The 19,845-nt window shown below is 37.0% G+C and overlaps 1 protein-coding gene across 4 annotated transcripts in view; it reads right to left on the bottom strand.

Annotated features, from left to right (window-relative positions):
• The window catches only part of WWC3 (WWC family member 3), a 99,989-nt gene that overhangs the window by 3,702 nt on the left and 76,442 nt on the right, over nt 1-19,845 (bottom strand). The window contains exons 12-22 of one of the 4 annotated variants that reach the window (XM_084506661.1): nt 13,996-14,116; nt 13,194-13,268; nt 12,107-12,193; nt 9,436-9,628; nt 5,898-6,065; nt 5,006-5,157; nt 4,389-4,548; nt 3,094-3,258; nt 1,990-2,082; nt 757-987; nt 240-367 (exon numbers count right to left, since the gene is read on the bottom strand). In XM_084506661.1, the coding sequence (XP_084362787.1) occupies nt 240-367; nt 757-987; nt 1,990-2,082; nt 3,094-3,258; nt 4,389-4,548; nt 5,006-5,157; nt 5,898-6,065; nt 9,436-9,628; nt 12,107-12,193; nt 13,194-13,268; nt 13,996-14,116 (1,573 nt within the window). The remainder of the gene's footprint in view (nt 1-239; nt 368-756; nt 988-1,989; nt 2,083-3,093; nt 3,259-4,388; nt 4,549-5,005; nt 5,158-5,897; nt 6,066-9,435; nt 9,629-12,106; nt 12,194-13,193; nt 13,269-13,995; nt 14,117-19,845) is intronic. The other 3 variants (XM_084506658.1, XM_084506660.1, XM_084506659.1) reach the window with 3 other exon arrangements.

The following is a 19,845-nucleotide window of genomic DNA, read 5'->3' as shown; positions in this document are numbered from 1 at the left end:
TGTACACTTGAAGAATTTTTTTCCTCATGTGTTTTACAATTGTAACACTCCAACTTTACCATATCTCTGCCTCTTTGTACTACAAGTGATTCAAAGGAAACTCATGTGCCCAAATCAGTATGTGGTTAAAAATTACTGGTTATATACAAGACACACAGTATTTTAGCTAAATGTTTCAGAGAGCTTTAACCTACATAATGAACTATTGTTACACTAGTTCAGTACACATTACCACTTACCTAAAAGTCTGCACCTGAATAGGCTCCTTCTGATTTTGCCCACGCAACTGGTAGATTTCTTTTGACGCTTTCTTTAGCATCTTTTCAGCTGCTTGTTCTTGGTGATGTTCATATTTGGTCTGTCTTGTCTGAAAATGAGAAAAAATATAATGCCAAAAGTTATCATGTGAATAAATACAACACAAGACTACCCAGGTTAAAATGGTGGATTGTTACCACTCATCCCACTAAAACCACACCAGTATATTATCTTAAATAACTAAGATCATAAATGTAAATGAAGGAGAATGAATATAAATGAATGAATATAAATGAAGGAGACTGATACTATTGTTTAATTTCTTAATCTATATATGGAAGCAACTCTAGTTATTTTGAAATTTTGTAAAAAAAAAAAAAAAAAAAAAAAAAAAAAAAAAAAAAAAAAAAAAAGCTCCTTAGAGATTTTTCTACAATCAAAAAGTTTTGAAATGAGAAGTTTCTGAAAATGTTGACTACTCATCTAATGTTAACTTACCTGCCTCTCTGCTTCCTTCAACAAATTTCGGAATCGCTCATCCCGAAGGACCCAGTGGGGTAGATCTGTCTGCCCTCTGAGTTGAGCATCTTCCAGACGCTGTCTCAACTCTCTTAAGACACATATCTCCTCGTTCAGCTGTCTCTGTCTAGTTCGGGATGCCTGGAGATCCAGCTCCAGGTCTAAGGACGTTCTTGCCATAAGCTCAGCCAAAGATGATCTGCAGGACTGCTGAATTATTTGGATTCAAATAAAATGCACAGAATGTTATTCTCAACATGGTATACTGGCCTATTTTTAGCTACAAAGGGCATGCATTTTATTTTATTTATGTACTCTACAAAAAGTGTTTTTTTTTTTGACACAGTTTTAGAGAGGTTATTTGTACCCCATAGTGAAAGGTTAACTAGCTGTAAGGGTTTTCTGTACAAAACACAGCTTTGTTCAATTAATACTTTTTACTACATTCCTTTACAGTCTACTCTTAGCTTATAAATAATTAACTAATTTAATTTTATGGACTGAACTCTTACGTAATGATGACAATAAAACGGATATAACACGAAGAACTCATAACTGAATCACGATGCTAGAAAACAGTGCACAGTGCAACAGATTTCCCTTAATGAAATTTATTCAGTATTGGCTTTTAGATATGTTCCGAAACAAAATGGGAGGCATGCTCGTCTACTTACATACATAAACAAGAGATTAACTTCTGCTTACCAGGCTAAACCATATGACGTTTACCTACATGATTTATCTACAGGTAACACCTTACCTGTCCTTCTCTACCCACCTGTTCTGCAGGGTGGGAAGAAAAAGGAGAACTTAACCTATTTATTCCTCAAATACTGCTGTTTGTAGGCTGCATGGGAGGGTAGCAAGATGTTTTCCCACTATTCACACTTCTGCAGGCCTGCACCCTGCATCATAAACTAGATTTTAAAGATTTAACAAAGTTTACATCTAAATCAATACAAATCCAGTGGCTAGTTGTTGTCTGCCACACCTTGTTTTTTCCTCAGCAATTGTTCACAACAGTATTTCACTTCTGTGTCTTTCAGCTTAAAAAATAAAAAGAAACAAAACAACCCCTCACACTAATTACATAACAGAACACTCATATATTTCCTAAAAACATCACAGTTTACGTTTATACCAAAGCTTTAGATGTCTACCAGTGCCACTGTTCTAGCAACTTAAGTAAAAAAAAAGATTTCCTAGCTATACCTGCTTATACCGTAGAGTACGCCTCTCCAAGGTATTCCGGACAAAAGGTGACTTCCTTGGCAGAGTTGAGCTGTCACTGTCACTGCGATACAGCTGAGTAGAAAAGATATTGAAAATAAAGGTTGTTTACATCTAAATTCAGATTTATTTTATTTTTTTATTTTAAGATGTATTATTTTAAAAAAAATGAAATTGTGTTGTTTTAAGCAAATTAAATAAAAAATTTGCCTTTAACTATTTATAAAAAAATATATATAATAGTGCGCATATTGAAAATTTGATGTGGTCCATTGATACACTGTATACAATGCAAACAAGAGAGCAAAAACCAGGTGATTCTTGGCTTAAAAATCATTATGGCATATTCAAACTCAAGCTCTCAACATCTTATGAAAGAGTACAACTAAAGCTGTGTGCATTCCACCAGTATACCAAAATTAGTATCAATATATTGGTCTGCAATGGTGGGAGAAAACTTCTTATAAACCTTTTGCAGTTGAACATAGCAACTACTCAACGTGAGTTTGGAATTATTGTGCTGATTCTCAATTACTTGTACAAGTGCACCCAGGAACCCCGCATACCACTGTAATGGGCATCCTATGATTGACATTCGCAACAGCAGCAAAAAAGCCCTAAGAATATTTATGCAATAACTACAGGATTATGCATTGAGTCCCCCTTTATCCAACTTTTATGTACCCGGAAGTTAAACAAGGCCTCTCTCTAAGCTCACTGTTCATACACCTCGTTAGGCAGCACTGGACCTCCATAAAATTAATTACTCTAGCCCAATATCTAAGATTGCTAGTTAAAGAAAGTTTAAGATTCAAGTTATTGTAGGTTCTTAAATCTGAATTTAAGAAGAAAAACAAAACAAAACAAAACAAAACAAAACAAACAAACAGGTTTAAACTCAGAAAGATAAAGAACCAGGGGACTTTTTCCCCAGTGCAACATTTACATTCACCTAAATATTATTCATTAGTATCAAATAGTAGTATATAGTTCTTATAATTCAAGTTTTAAGAAGAAGTTATCAAAAATACAGAAAATACTTGTGTGGGGGCCTCTCCCCGAAACTTCCTTTAAAGCCTTACTCACTCTGCAAACATATTGACTTCGTGCTCCAGGCGAGAAGGTCTGGGAACGAACAATAGTGCTACTGCGAACAAAAGCAGAACCCCGTGGCCTGCGGCTAGTTCTCTCTTTTGGAAGAATAGCAACTTCTTCAGGAAACAGATCCTCAGTGTTAGTTTCCTTATCCACCTAAAATTACAATGAAGGAATTTTATTTTACTTTATTTAAATTATTCCTTATTTTCTCTTTCTCATCAAAACCAGCCAGACATTTCAACCATATCAAAAGTAAACAATTTGTCTTGTTAGATAGGCTAAAGTTTTAATGAGCCTTGAGAATGGAGGATGAATCACTTCATTTTTAGCAGTTTTAAAACTAGGTCATTCAAAATTATAAGATTACTTTTCAGAAGCCTTCCCTGGAACAGTAACAATTATAAGATGCAGTTATAACATGAATCATAGCTGCAGAGCACAAAGACTGCATTCACCATTAGAAATTGGGCATTAATCAAGCTACCACCTGATCTCCCAGCCTCAACTAAAGGAGAAAACTAAGCCATACTTCCAAGGTGACTGAAACACAAAGCAACTTTAAAACTGCAGGAATTCAAATGAAGAGAAGAAACCCAATGAAAGAGAACTAAAAGACTGTTAAACAGTGACACAAGAACACTAAAATATTTGGAAATATAGGAAAAAAAAACATGCTACTCTATCATAGTATCAAAACTTTTAAGATAACTTATTCCAAAATATGAAACAGAATCTTCCCTGAAGGCAACACAAATAAGTGTTCCTTTACTTTAATGAAAGCTTCTTGATTTCAGCTTGTCAGGATTATTTCCAATGTCTCATATCTTGAATTTGAAAGATTTTAAATACCTCAGTTCCAGCACAATTCCTTCGACAATTCTAATTTCTAAGAGCACTGGAATTAGAGCATGATTTTTTTTGTTATAATTTCAAGTCAATACAGACATTTATACAAGTGCATATTCACAGTTATATAAAAGCAGCAGTAAAAATAGCTTGCCTTTTGATGTAAAAAAAAAATAATAAATAGTTCAGTTCCGAAATTACTAGCAAGTAAACAAACAAACAAACAAACAAAAACACTGCCCTAAAGAGGACATTTTTAGCAACTCAAAAGTCATACCACTGTCATCACGACAGTGCTCATATAGGGTTGCTAATGTCATTTCTGATTCTATTCTCTCCCGATCAGTTTGGGCTCAAACTCAACAAGCAGCAGTAACACACACTGTGTGCGCCAGGCATCGTGGCAGTTTCCATACTGCAGTGTCTTTTCTCATTACCTTTAGTGGTGGAGGCTGGATTTTTCCAGAACTGTACTGGCCTGCTGGAGTTGCAAACATGTGTCCAGCTAACGAATCCCCGCAAAATGGCTCCGGATAAGGAGGACTAGTCTGGGTGCAATTACTGCATCCACTGTCAACAGATTCTGCTTGCCAACTCCTGAAGTTAGAACATTACAAGGATTTTGTAGGTATTAAAAAAAAAAAAAAAAAGTTACGAATTCTATTTGTATATTTCATTATCCAGGTCAGTTTACCATTTTAGAGTATTATTTCTGCAATAGAAATACAAAATTCACAAAGGGAGAACACATCCCACTTGCATTTCTGCAGATGCACAAATTACAGTTGCCTCCCTAACGAAGCTTATGTTTGGTCCAAAAGAAATGTTTTCCCACTCCCCACATTCCAAGTCCTATAAACTCAGCTAGCTATTCAAATGAAGCTTTTTCCTGTTTGCACATCATCACATGATAAAACAATTTTATACCCATAACACTAACAGGGAACAGATCTCAACATAGGGATCTGCTCTTTCTCCTGCTGTATTTCAGAGCATAATTACAGTGCAAATAGTACTTGGCTGTTTGATGAGGTATTTGAGCTACTATTTTTACCGTTCTGATATAGCTTCTGCCTGGTCTTCCTTTCTTTCCATCTCCAGGATTTCCTCCTCGGTGTACTCCAGTTTCACTCTCTCTTCTGCCAACTCTCTCTCAACTGCTTCCAGCTGGGCAGTGGTCCTGGCTAACAGGGCTGTCACTGCATCCTAGAAGGTAACAATTTGACTTCAGACAAATCCATTTGAACAAGCCTTTGTATTCAATGTATAGTATTCAGAGAAAACAAAATAAAACCGTGGTCCTTGTACATGTATGTTCCTAAAAAAAATTAAAGTCTGTCCTGAATCTCAAAAATCAAGAAGTACTTGGTGTCCCATGAATGCAGCTTTTAAAAGAAAATGTTAGAAAGTGAACACAGAAACAGAAAGTGAATGCTTTACAGTTACATCACACAGCAGTTCAGAATCCAAAAAGTTGAGTCAAAGCCATTTGTGGATTGGGTGACTTTAACATGCAGTGCAGCATCATCCAGTAAATTAGGTGAGAAGAGATCTCTGGAAGTCACCTAGTCTGACATGCTGCTCAAAATGGGGACAGCTTCAGAATTATACCAAGTTGCCCAGGGCTAAGTGGCATGCTGAAAAACCTCCAAGGATGGAAACTGCACAACCTTTCTTGGCAGCCTCCTCCAGTGTAGTGGTAGATTTTTTAAATGAGTTTTAGTGAGTTGAACTGGAGGCGTGCATACAAACATACAAGTAGTATTTCAAGCACCTGTCCAGACATGGCTTTTAATTATTTTTTTTTTATATTACAGTTCTTACTACAAGAGTTCAATTAATCTTCTCTGCACCTCACAAACAAACTGTATCCAAGATAAGATCAGAAGCAACCAACCACCCAACAGGTCAAATGAAGTAAACAAATCACTTTTTCCGATCCATACCGTTTTAACTGTAGTTATATTTCCAGAAGACCGGGGAATATTTTCTTCACACTGGTTTTTATTCTTTGCTCTCTGGGGGTCTGAACCAGTGAAGATCTGAACAGAATACCAGTGAAGCTGCATCTCACCAGAACTCTCCAAATCACTCAGGTTTATCTGAGCAATACCCTGTAAACAACAAAACATATTCACCATGATAAGATAAACACACATAGCAGGATAGACATCTTGTCATTTAAGGAGTATCTCATTTATAATGGGAAAAAAAGGCTTTTATAAATGCATTTATAATGTGAAAAAAAAAATACATTGTCTAAGATACTGAATTTCTTGTCTCTTGCTTACTACCTGAAAGGATCAGAGTGGGTATTACATTTTTGAAACTGAAAAGCAAACTTACTATGACTGATGTAGTATGACTAACACCGTCAGTTCTTAATATTTTATTTTAAAAGCTCTCAATTACATATCTGATTTCTGCAGTTGCTTAAATTAGCATTATTAAAAGAATATTACTTTAGTTAACCTATTTTCCTTTGACAGGACTATATTCTGAGATATCTTTCAGTACCCTAGTCATCAAAGGCATCCTCCAAAGGGGGAAAACATGTCATATAAAACATTTTTTTTTTCCCTGTTTATATAGTAAGTTCATCAAGCAGACCATAATCTCATTTTTCCACTTTCCAAGCTATCTTTACAATTAATTGAGGCTTCCCACTATAAAGAATTCCCAACTTTAAAGTAAGCCTACTATATCAAACGGTGTTCACATAAGAAATTTCTGAGCCGTGTTGACCTAAATGAATGTTCCCTGCAGCTCTGTTTAAACAGGTGTACAAAGAACAACGGTGGAACAGATTTTTTGAGGCTAACAACAGAATGGCATATTGGGACACAGCATATTATTAAGAATGTCATTTTATATCAGCATACTGGATGCTCCAAACAGAAATACCTTTCCTTTATTATAGCAAACAGAGATGTCTACTAGTTATCTACTTCTTCTGACACAGTAAATGAAAAACATCTAAAACACACTTTTATATCAGAGTTGGATAGCATTTAAGAAATGCTGGGTTTGTTTTGGGGGGTAAAGGGAAAATCTGTTTTCCTCTGTTATAGACGTTGAAAACATCCTTCAACTTTAAGATGTCTCGCACTGCCCTATACACCATATTTCTTCATCAGCTAAAAAGGCATGCCAAAGAAGTTATTGCTACAAAGCAAATTACTGCTTGAGTAGAAAATAATTTTTAATTTGTTTTGATGGTGATTAGTACTGATAGGACTAATAAATATTTTATCTTCACCTTAAGATTTGGAGCTTGCTTATAACAAGGAGGAAGTCAAGATAGGTCTGTTATGTACCTGTTCTGATGTATTTGCTAACAGCTTGGATGGCAGAACAGTAAAAGCATTTACAAATCTCTTAGTGATGTCTAACAGGGGGACTGTAAAATTTATGAGAATTTTATATGGTGTTGAAAAATGGGACAGATGTTCTAAAATAAAAAGACAAAATGCTAAAAGACAAATATTACACTGAAGAGGAGTTCAAATTACGACCTGGGGAGTAACAGGTTGGGCAAGGCCACAAAAGACCAGAAATGGCGTAAAACTGCAAAGCCATGTTATTGCAAGAAAAGACATTTCTTTGAAGTTTTAACACGAGCAATATATGTTAATTGTGGAAAATAACAACTCCTTTATCTCAACATTGATGAAGCCACCAGGGAAGTAATACGCCAACTTAAAGAACCAGGTTTGAAAAGCTATAGTAAACCAGTAGGATCTTTCATCAAGGCAGGGCATATGTGGATTGAGGGAACTGAAAGACACACGAGTTCAGTAGATTTACTTCCCTATGTAAGTGAAGTTTAGAACTATTTGCCAGAATATATCTTCATGTTTTCTTCTTCGCTGTTATATACAGTCATTTGTTTAACTTAGGATACACTCCAGCCTGACCCCTGCATTTAGGAAAGCTATATATTGGCATAATCTAATTAAAAGAAATTGGTCATCAAAAACTTCAAAAACATTCAATCAAACAGACAGAAAAAATTGTGGAAAGAGATTTTGAAAGACAATTACAGAGGCCATAACAGCAGTTCCAAATAAATGATTTCTTAATTCAATAATATGTTTATTTTTCAACTTACAGCAAGAGGGCAACAAGCAGCATATTTAAATATAGACTTCAATGCGCTTACCTGAAGGTCCATGGCTCTGTTTCTCTCTTTTTGAGTAGTACTGTTACCTTATCCTTAAGTATATGTTACCTACTACTGTAGACAGATATTTCTGACAAAAGTATGCTGAGATTATAAAGGATAAAAAAATCCTGAAGATGTTCTGAAAGCCTATCATTTTTTGCTAATTCAGTAGCAGCAGTTAAAATAAAAGCATCCTAAACTTAGATGTGCTTGTGTCAATATACAGATGCTTTACACTGAAACGGCTACTTAGCCTCTCAGAGGAACCAATATAAAGCATTTTATACCAATATATCCAGGCCATTCTTGAGATGCTTTCTCCTTAATTAGGTTGCAGCAGTAAAAATGACCAAACATCCAGCTGTGGACAAGCCCTTGGGTCTACTTCTGTCAACATTAAGGCCACTGTTTATCTAACATGCTATCTAGTTTGAAAGGTAGACTAACTAACATGCATTCTTGACCAGTTTTGTTCAAATAAACACCTCTTATCCATTGTCTAGGATGACACTGAGCTGCTTGTACCTCTTAACTATGTCTACAGGCTTTAAAAAAATTAACTAGCCCATTCAAACCCCTCACTAAAATGCCAGCCCAATGACTTCAGAATATCAGACCCAATGTAGATTAATTTAAGCATATTTACATTTGAAAATAAACAAAGTTGACATTTAACACATCTAAAGTTAACATGGTTAACATATAACCTATTTAAGCAATGTTATACCTATTTGAATGCATCTACATTAGATGCCTCAAACAGTTTAAAATAAAATAACAGAAGTTAGCCTGGATCACTATTACTCTGCAAGTTTAGTCTTCTCAAACCACAGCAACAATGGGCTATCTTTTTTATTAGAAAATTGTTTTGCAGATACAGACTCATTGCGCATGCATTATAGTGCCATGCAGAAACAGAAGTCTTGAGCACACTGTAGCCTGAAATCCGTCTTTGGGAAAACGTTTAACTTTTTCAATGTGTTCCTCTTGCACCAACATTTAGCAACTGCAGATTTTTCGGCTTTCCCCAAAGCAGAAATTTGTTTTTTTTAAAAATGCATTAAAAACACTCCTTATCTACTAAATCCCACAGCAATTAATATAAATATTGTATCAGTTTTAAATATGGCTCTGCAATGTAACAGTTACATTAATAGCACAGATAACGGTACTTTCAATGCTGCTTAAAATGCTCCAATTATCAACCTCTGGTAATTTTGCTAATTACTTCCAAATCTTTATTTCCCATATTACGAAGCTTTTAAAAATAAATAAATAAATAAATAAATAAATAAATAAAGGACCAAAGGGCCACTTACCAGTAGTTCTTCTTGTTGCTGATGGTCAACTGAGCAGATATACAGCTGCAGTGATTTTAATTTCAAAACACTTGAATGCACAGGGATTCTGAAAACTTCATTAAATATTAACGGAGTTTGGAATTCCAAAGCTCTAGAGCAGTAAGTGGTCGGTGTGCCTGACTCAAGCGGTGGCAAATAAACTCTCACATGACTGGAACAGCAAAACAGACAAATAGCATAGTTCAGACAAAGAAAGCTATCTTCAGGTACTTCTCACTTCTGAAAGTTAAGCTAAGCAAAATCATCAGTGTAACTTCTGTATTAAGGATCTACTTCGGGATCTTTTTGCTACAGGAATTTGCTTTGTATTCTTAACGCAGAAGAGCAAAACTGATTTGGAAACCCCATTTTGTCTAACTAAAACCAACTTTTTTCTAAGTTGGTGCTTAAGCACAGGCACCAAGTGCCACTTGAGATGCCCTGAGGTATCTAAGGCATCTACATGGGGCTTGCAAGTATGACATAGAATCTACGGGAGAACTACAGCCTTCTTGAGCAGCAGCAGCTGGAGGCCAGGTGCTATGCTATGACATTTCAAGTGGAAACATATGCCTATGTTTAAGCAACTGAATTGCCCCTCCATTTCTTCCCTACATCCACTAAGCCCCTTTAACCCCCTCGCCCCCTCCCTTGAGAAATTCAGCACAAAAGGACAGCAAAGAAAGATTAAGATTTTTTAAGATTTGCCATCGTAAAAAAATATATACATCTGATGCCATCTCATTTTAGACTCCAAGCCAAAATCAAAATCCACAACCATTTTAACCTGACAGAAGGGAACATACCTACTTGAAGAAGTGCTTCTACGTTCTGCCTGTTTTGACAGTCTGCCCAGCCCCTGCAATACCACATCTCTTGCTATATCTTCCCTTGTGCCAGTTCATGCAATTGCATTGTGAACCAGGCTAGAAAACTCATCTGGGTTAAAAAGCTAACCTAGAAAAAAACAGCTCATTGTTTAAAAAAAAAAAAAAATCCAGCTCAGAGGCTCACCGTGATTCAGTGACACCACTGCTTGAACTCCTATGCCACCACAAGAGACAGGATGACAGTGGCAGACAAGGAAGTGGTTAGAGGACATTTGGAAGAGCTCACTATGATGGAGTCATAGCACTGAGCATGGAGCACCAGTTAGCTAAACTGGCCCATGCTGTAAAAAGGGAGTGATCCATCTGCTCTGCTCACCACCTGCTGCAGGTAGCCTTCCCAGTGCCACCCCAGTAATTCAGATTCAGTGAACATACAGAAGCATGGAGGAACTCATTAAACCAGCTAAAACCTTCTTCTAGTCTTGCCAAAATTAACTTTTATTTATTTTTTTTTTCAAATCAGTCAAGTAACTGATTTACCCTGCAGCCACACAATTTCTAGATTCCAGCCTAAGCAGCTAACTGAGAAGGAACAGAAGTGCCTTTTTTAGTGTCACTTAGAGGCTTGGTTGCCTTGATGACAAGTGTCCAATGAACCCTCTGGAGTCATTCTTTTCCATTTGCTTTTCTTTAGATGACTTTTTTTTTTTTTCTAATCACAAGGAAACATGGTTGAGCACTACTCACATTTTTTTCTCTCTAGGATGCCCTTGTACCAATATAGAAAACAAATCAAAAGCCTGCCACTAATGCACTGACCTACATGAAAAGGTTCCACTAGAGGTTTGCAGGGTTTGCAAGGTCAACTTTCTGAACAAAGACCAACTCATTCAGCAAAATGCACATTAGTTGAACAGCTCTCACTTAGTGGGCTATTTTACAACACAACAATATTGCCACACCTCCATTTTCCAGTTTTCAAACAACTTCTCTGAGATAAAGATCAACAATTTTCATATTTCTTTAAAATCTATTAAGACACGTATGACTACATCAGACTGCATTTTACAGCAACATTGCCACTGTTTAAGAACCACTAAACAAACAAAACAATATTCTACATAATGCGATATGGAATTTGAAGCATTACAACAGGCAGCCAGAAGTTAAAAAAAATAATAATATAGTTGTTTGTACTGATTCTCAGCTAGTTGTTATGTTAAAATTATTTTGGAAGGTGTTTCATAGATACTCAAGGAGAATTGGCACAGCCACAAAAACTCGCAGATGTCCTATTTTGATATTTATTATTATAAATAAATATAAAAAGATAAAAGCATTTTTTTTGTCAAAAAAACTTTTTTTTCTTACTGATTACTATGTATGTTACATTAGCTATTTAAGAAAGTTACACTAAGCTTATTCTGGGATACATCACAGATAACCTGTAGAGGAGTTTTACAGGAAATAATATTCCTGGAATAAAGCAAACCATTGTTTATTTTCCTTGGCCAGAAGGCATGCAGTAATAGAAGAATGATTTTTATGTTTTTGAACAATTTTTCCTGTACATAATCAACACAAGAAGATGTGTCATTAGAGACTACATTTGCTACCTGACCACTAACTAGGACAGAGAGAGGTTCTTTTAAAAGGACGCCTTGTGTCCACAAAATGAACCCTTTCCCCATGTAAACTAGAACATGCTAGCTTACACCTGAGTAATGGCTTAATTTTGCATGAAGTAAACAAATTTATAGCACTTAAGATTACTGCACAAGATAAGCAATGATCAGACTTTTGGTGTAAAGTATGCTTACATTTTGCAGTTTTCTTTAACAACTAGGCTAGTGAAGTTCTTCAGCTGTAATACATGGACTAAGAGACATTCGCTTCCACTGTCATGCCTGGAAAATAAATTTCTGGTGTTAGTCACCAAGTATCAATACTTTCCCTAAGAAATACAGGTGAAAGATTCGGAAGATTTTAAGAAAGCAAAAGCACCTCTTTCAGTTAAATGAAGCTCTAACAGAAATCAGTTTGAATCAAAAGCATTTAAAGATACCACACTCAGAACCATAAAAGATTAGCTACAGTAACAAATTTATCACAACTATGGGAATTAAACATTATTCAATTCAATAAGATATTCCCTAGTGTGACTCTTCATAGTGAAGTTTTATAAAATAGATTCCATGTTTTAAACACTTATACCAGAAGCATACGTATGTGAGTGACATATCAGTTACACTAAGCCAGTCAGTCTGCATCGGATTAATGAAAATAAAAAAACATATTTATATTCTTATCTTCCGTACCAGTATGGATTTTGAACTAGAACTATCACAACTGGTTGAAATTTGAAAACTGCCAGCAGCCTTGGGAATTATTTTTTCCCAAGGGTAGAGAAGATTCTGGAGGTCTGTCTAAGCCAGGAAAACCTGTCTTGCACTGCTATAATCTGCTCTTCCACGCAGTACTCCCACTACTAACAATAGTTTGTCCTAGGCACAGGATTTCAAAGCTGTATTTGGGAGCTTTATTTTTATCTCTCTTTACCTTCTCTTCTTCCAGATCCTCATTTATCTGGAAAATGTCAGATCTCACACATTGAGATGTATCCCTACAACCATACTCACAATGAAAATGCTACTGAAAGAAGTAACAAAAGTCCTTTCACCAGCCAGCATTTAAAGGACACCAAATGAACAGTGGTTGGGACACATCCCCAGCAGGAAGTGGCATGTTGACTATCCTGTACATCCACTAGACTTTGGCTTTCAGTTCAAAAGCTTCTTAAAGCTACCCAGTGGTCCAGTTTATTAAGAAGTTTAAAACCAGAACGAAGAAAACTAGTGAGCAATGTCTGTTGAATTGACATGGATAAAGTAAAGTAGCACTACTTACAGAAATCCAACATGTATTTGTGGATCTTCATTACTGGCAATATCAACATAAACAGGCTCTTCCATATCTTCATTCCTGCACAAACAGAAAGTACTGTAAACTACATGATGCCCTATGCTGTTAGAACATAATGAAATCAACGTTTATTCTGTGATCTGTGGATATAAGCAACTGTTTGGTACAGGAGGGACTGAGATACCTATTTAAAAACACACAGAACAGAAGCAGCAATTTAAGAAATTAAGCTTTTAGAATAACACTTTCAAAATGCTTATGTTAGTTTCTCTTTAGAATCATCAACACCTTAACTTCTTCCCAGTTACTGCTTACTAATTTAGAACTGTATAAAATAATATATCTTTACCCTCCTTCAACAACTTGTCCAACCTATGCATGTTTAGATTTTCAGCAATTCATATCTTTTTTCCTTTCATCATAGGAAAACTTACACTTTTAATCATATGCTTCCCAGAACTCTATGTCCTACTCAGTATATTTTTATTTTGTTATAGATGGTTGAAATAAAAATACTGATTTACAACTAACAAATGAGAAAACTCTTTCAAGGGAGAAGTATTGGGTGCTAAAATATTAGAGAAAATGAAGTGAAAGGGACAACTGTGAGGATGACAGTGGAACTGCATGTAAAAAGCTTCTTTTGTCTAATATGTACAATCTAATATTCTTATTATACTTGGAATCATCTATTTTGAAAGCATATTCAGAAATTTACAGTCAATTCTTTCAGACCATGTGGCAGAACAGGAATATTTCCAGCTTACTAAGCATTTATACACCTGACCTTTTGCTTAAAGCTTCAAACACGCCACTGTCACTAGCCAGTGAATGATCTGAGAGACATGCTGAAACTCGCCTGGCTCTCCTCTCCGATCTTCGACCACTGTCTCCTCGCAGAGTTACAGCTATCATGGAGAAAAAGGAGAGACAATATCAGCTCAAAGTAATCTCTTAACAACTAAATAAGAAACATGTATAATATCAAAACGAGTCCCAAAAAAGTTGGAACAAATGCAGTGCATCGCTTTGTCATCTGACTTTAAATTAAAAGACTAGGATACAATGGACCAGAGATTTTCTGTGGAAGAATTAAGGAAGGAAGTTTGTGGCTAATTTCTCTATGACATAAGCCAATCTCATTGTTATTACAGTGCTCTTCTAGTGGAATAACCACTCCTGGGAAGAACATTTATGTTAATTCAGCATATGTACACATGGCATCCTAAACTTCTAAGATTTACCTACTAAACATACAATAGTTTTAAAATAAACAGAGACTAATTCTTTTAAGAAGTTATCAGATAACAAAGTAAGGTTTTGTTGTCGTTGGCTTCCTAATATGAAGTTTCAAAGCATACTGTTTATACCATCTCATAATAGCAGCTTTTATTTACAGCCTGAGAGGCACTTTCCATCTCAATGACTGCTGTTTTTTCAAATTCTTTAATATTTTTGAATAACTTTGGCAGGGGGAAGGAGTAGTCAACCCCCTTTTACACCTTTTCCCTGAACCACCAGCAACACCATTAACAGGGCTTCAATCCCTTTCATGTGCTAAGTGGTATTACACATCACATTTTGCAAATGCAAGCAGGTATAGAAGGTACAAATTCTTCAAGGTATGTGCACAAGTGATAACTCTTAAGAACTGCACAAGTAAGATTTCAACACCTTGATGAAAGGTCGACTTTAATTCTTTCACATCCTAGAGAGAAACATTAAATGGACTTAGGGAAGGGCAGTGTCTTTTCCTTTTCACCCTCTTTTGCTTAGGCTTAATGTTTGTCCTCCAAGCAGAAAAGCAACGACAAAGAGGAAACACTTCAGAAGTGGAGAAGGCATCACATTTACTTCTACCCAGGCTCATGATCTCAAACAGACATCCTAGAAGTACTTGAAGTTTTAGCAGACTGCGTTTGGAGTGACAGCAGTGCGGTGCACATCACACTAGAAGCAGGCATATGCTGATGTTTCCAGCTTACTACCACTACGGACAAGAGGTGTCTTACTCTCAGTAACAATTCAAGTACCTCTGTTACGTATTATCTTAAGGCATTTTAAGCACCCAAACTCTGCCACCTGACCAGCAAGTTTCCTTCAGCACAGTGCCAGCATGCAGCCTGAGCCCCACCTGCAGGGACCAGCTGAGGGATGGACAGCAAGCCCTCACTCTGCATGGGTTGTGCCTCACCTCCCACATGAGCGCCAGGCAGGCAGCACGTCAGGCCTTGAAGCTTGATAAAAATCCTGCGCCAGGCAGGATGCTCTGAGCCCGGCAGTCCTGCACTAGCTTGAGATAGGATCCTTCTATCGGGCCACCAGCAGCACAAAGTCCCAGAAGATGTTCAAAACAGTCACTGGGCCCTGTTTGAAGCTGAGACTCCTGGATGTCTGCAGAGCCAGTTCTCTGTGCTTCTGGATCAATATGCAGCCCTATGGCCCTCCCCTCCAAATTCAGCAATGGATTTAGCCATCTTTAGTTCTGCAGGACAGCTATCTGATGACTAGAACAACCCAACCTGTATTTGATTCTGTATCTGGAGAAAGAGCCATCCCTTCCTTCACCCTCCCATAATCCCATTTTAATTGTCTAGCATGTGCCACTGTGCCATATAATTCACGTCATCCTCCCCACAAATGAGAACCAAGTTGCAACTAACACGGAAAACCAGAAGACTGCATTTGAACCATACTCTCCTCCACAGCATTTGTGCAAAGTGGTGGCTTTAATTTTTTTTTGAAAAAACTTTTCATTTGGTGAGCCAACCTCCATGACTGCTGTTACTGCCAGTTAAGCAGAATGAAAACTAGTGCTCTGTAAGGACAGTTATGAGTATGGAAGAGTTTCCCCAATCACTTTGCATCACTGGAGAAAGGCTGACAAAATGTATAATTTTTATACGCAGGTCCGTCTACATTTGTTGCCCTAATTGCACCAAATTACACTAGGATGACTTCTTTTCATAAATAAGCCTTTGGCTCACCCTGCTATATGAACACTTTGCACAGATGTAAGAGATGAAAGAGTAGGTTGTAGTATGAGTGGACCTTACAGGCTCTCTCCTTTGGAGGCTGATGTTCCCAATTTGCCTGGAAGGAAAAACTGTCGTGACGCACCAACACAATGTCATGAAAAACTGACGTGTTACAGCTCTGTTGGAACATGACAATGATTTGGCCACTGCCTGCAGGCCAGGGAAGCATCTGATAACATCTGGACAATCCCACAGAGCTCAGGAGAGATGCAAACGCCAGAACATGGCTTGACTAGAAGAAGAAATCAGCAAGAAGAATTTGTAAAGAAAGAGAAGCAGCATCAGACTGCAGTTTAAACAGAGCAAGATTTACCACAATTAGGGACCATCTAATGCAAGAAGCTGAAGACTTGCTTAAAAATAAAGTTTCTAAAATAGACAATTACCTTTCAAATCAGTGTACAAAACATATGGATTTGAATTTCCAGAACTACTAGGTGCCAAAGCCTGACAAACATAAAACAGGCCTGATGAAAAGAATTTTCTCAGCTGTCATGAGTTCAAAAAGTGAACTTCAAAAGGAAATTTTGGTGTCCAGTATTTCATTAGCGAAAAAACACATGAATAAATCTCAAGCATGTTTCACAGGCGTAGGAGACTACAAATACTGCATGTCAGCTCAAAATGCACTAATACAAGAGTCAAACACTCTCATAAAAACTAAATCAGAGCCACAAACAGACCTTACCTACCATGATGCGGTCAGGCATTACAATGATGTAATAAAGCTGAAGCTTGCAGAAAACTTTTTCCACGTATTTAACTGCAGCCATGAATATATTGTTTAGTTGACATAGCAAAAAATTAATTATGCCATAATGATTAAACAGATACAGCACTGTATCAAACAAAACCAAATGTAGCAACATCTCCTTTTTCCTTCACATGCAACTCAGAAAAGAAACACTTCACACACAAAAACACACTGGGAATTACAAGCAAAACCAGCACAATAAGTAATTTCAGGTTCACTTACAGTGCATTTTTCTGTTGTGCCGCATGAGAAACAAGACAAAATGAAAAGCACACAGTGATCAATCATCTTTTAGATCCACGACAATATTTTGCAAACGAGATTATTTAGGCATTAAAGGAAACTTAACATTCAAATGATTATTTTAGGACAGAGAAGAAAATACAGAGAGATTGTAGAGTCCAATGTTATCTTAACATGTTTCCTCCCACTTTGCAAGGACAATGGATGTAACCCCTCAGGCATCTTCCCTCCATTCACACATCCTAACAAAATTTATAACATGTCCCCAAAAGAGGTGCAAAACAAGAAAACAGCAGATCAGCAAGTGAACATCAGAAATACAGTTCCTGGAGAACTCTTGAACATGCTTGAGTACTACTTCAGTGCAAGGTATATGCAATGTACTGAGCATTACCCTTGGGACCCTCAGAAATTGCAAAATTGCCTATTTTATTTGACAGAGGAACTGGTGAAAAATTTGTCTGAGTTGACACTTACTGGTTTTCCAGTGTTGCATTATGCTACCAGACCATAGGGTGGCAGCAACAAAGCATACAGCATAGTAATTTAGTGAAAACCAAAACCCCCCAAAATACCTGGGGGTTCACAAAGTGGCATGTGAGTTTGATGCTTCATCAAATTTTTCAACAGTAGAAAACCAAAGTAACTTTGAAACGTTCAATTGGTTCTTGCAAACAATTACTTTATAACTGCAAGCCCACCAACTAGGGAACGCCAAGCTCAAAGTAGTCATAATTCCTGCCAAAAACCAAAATGGTTGAATGGATTTTTCCTAAGCAATTGTTTTAAAAGACAAATATTTAAAAAAGAGAACCTCCAAAAAGACCGACTGGCTACCTTTCAATCACACACTCAAAAAGCAGCAGAAAGCACTCTATGTTGTACGCAGAGAAAAGTTGTAAACCCTGAAATAGGAGCTGAACCTGGACACCACAGTAGTGACAAAGAGGTATCACAGGCATGTTTAGAAAAACCTGAAATACACAAAAACATTACAGAAAATAGAGAAAAGGAAAACAGAAAGAGGACCTTGACCTTTATCCTATTGCTCCCAAGGCCAACAGATCAGGCCTTCACTTCTAGGAAACACACACGAGCTATAAATGAACTACTAACATAGTTTTCACTTACCACAATGGGTGAAGACATGCTGTGGTCTGATCTGAGGTTTAAAGAAAGCCTCAGGAAGCCTCTCCACGGCACTAATTTAAGCACAAACTTACATGCTGGTCTCTGGAATTCTGTTTATTTTGGTCAGAATACTGCAGTATGGGACCAAGACGTGTTTATGTCTAGTAAATGTGAATTCTGCAGCAGTATCTTCTGGCAGTGTTAGTTGCGTTAAGGAAAATAGGTAAGTCTACGCTCGAATGCTGCTTGAACAATACAGGCTTGTTAGCACGGCAGGGACATTTTTCTTATAAATAGCTGAAACTTTTTCCTTATGTTCCTTTTTTTGTGTTATCCTTTATGTTCCTTTTTTTTTTTTTTTTTGTGTCAATGTTCCTTTTCATTATCTCTTGACAAACAAGATGTAGTAAGACGATATATTCCCTGCTTACATTTCATATTAATTCTGATGCTCCAATCCCTGAGTGTAGTATTATGTGCATTTGCTAACACAAAACTATGGATACAGACATGGGATGTGAATTACAACATTCAATATTAAAATATCCTATAAAAGCCTTTCTCTACTGTAATGGTTCTATTAGAAATGCAAGTATGCCAACATAAAAAAAATATTACAAGGAAAGAGTATTCCTTTTCATTTTACATCAGCTCTTTCTTCAACTGATTGATTAAAACAGGAAAATAATTTTATTATTATTTTTTAAGGTTTCTGTTTCCGCTTTTGATCTCTCGTGTTCAAAATCCCAACACTCTCATCTACAGAGTCTCAGAAGCTTCCACCACTGCAAGCTGAAGTAAGTGCATCCACTTCACATTGAAGCACAAAAAGAAAACTAACAGTGTGTGCTGTGGTTAACTGAGGCAGCTCCTCTGTGATCACTGAGAACAGGTTCAGAGATGATGAAAACAAAAACAAATCACTCAAGTGGATGCCTAGCTCCTCACATACCCACAGCAAAAAATGGTTCTCAGTTACTGAAGCACTGACTCATGAGCGTAGCCCATCATGAATTCAACACTGCCGTGCCACTGTGGTTTCTGCTCCATCGCAGAGCTCACTGACACAAATCTGGTATCAGGGTGGGCGTGAATCCAGCACAGAGCCAAACAGCCTTCAAGCACTATCACAGCTGCATCATCACCTTCTGCCCACCCCAGCACATTTTTCTTTATTTAATGAAACCCATCAACTGGTTTTGCATTGCTTGAAATTAACAGAATAATGGCAACATGAGCAGAAACAGGGCCTCACAAGTGATTAAACCGTGTGCGGTTTTACTAATTCCTGACCAAGACCAACAGAAAGTTCATTTTCCATTCCCTTTCTTCTGCCCGATTCACCACTGCTTTAAAATCTATTTGCAAAGACTTCTCTACTCTCACCTCTGCCCTAAATCAACACTTTTTTTGTTGGTTTTGTTTCATTTTAGGGGGCATCAAAGGAGGTTCACATCTTCTTTTTAAAGAT

The sequence above is a fragment of the Aythya ferina genome (genome assembly GCF_964211825.1).
Source record: "Aythya ferina genome assembly, chromosome: 1".
In the NCBI taxonomy this organism is placed as follows: Eukaryota; Metazoa; Chordata; class Aves; order Anseriformes; family Anatidae; genus Aythya; species Aythya ferina.
The sequence above is the reverse complement of the archived record's forward strand: the minus strand, read 5'-3'. Positions and strand labels throughout refer to the sequence as shown.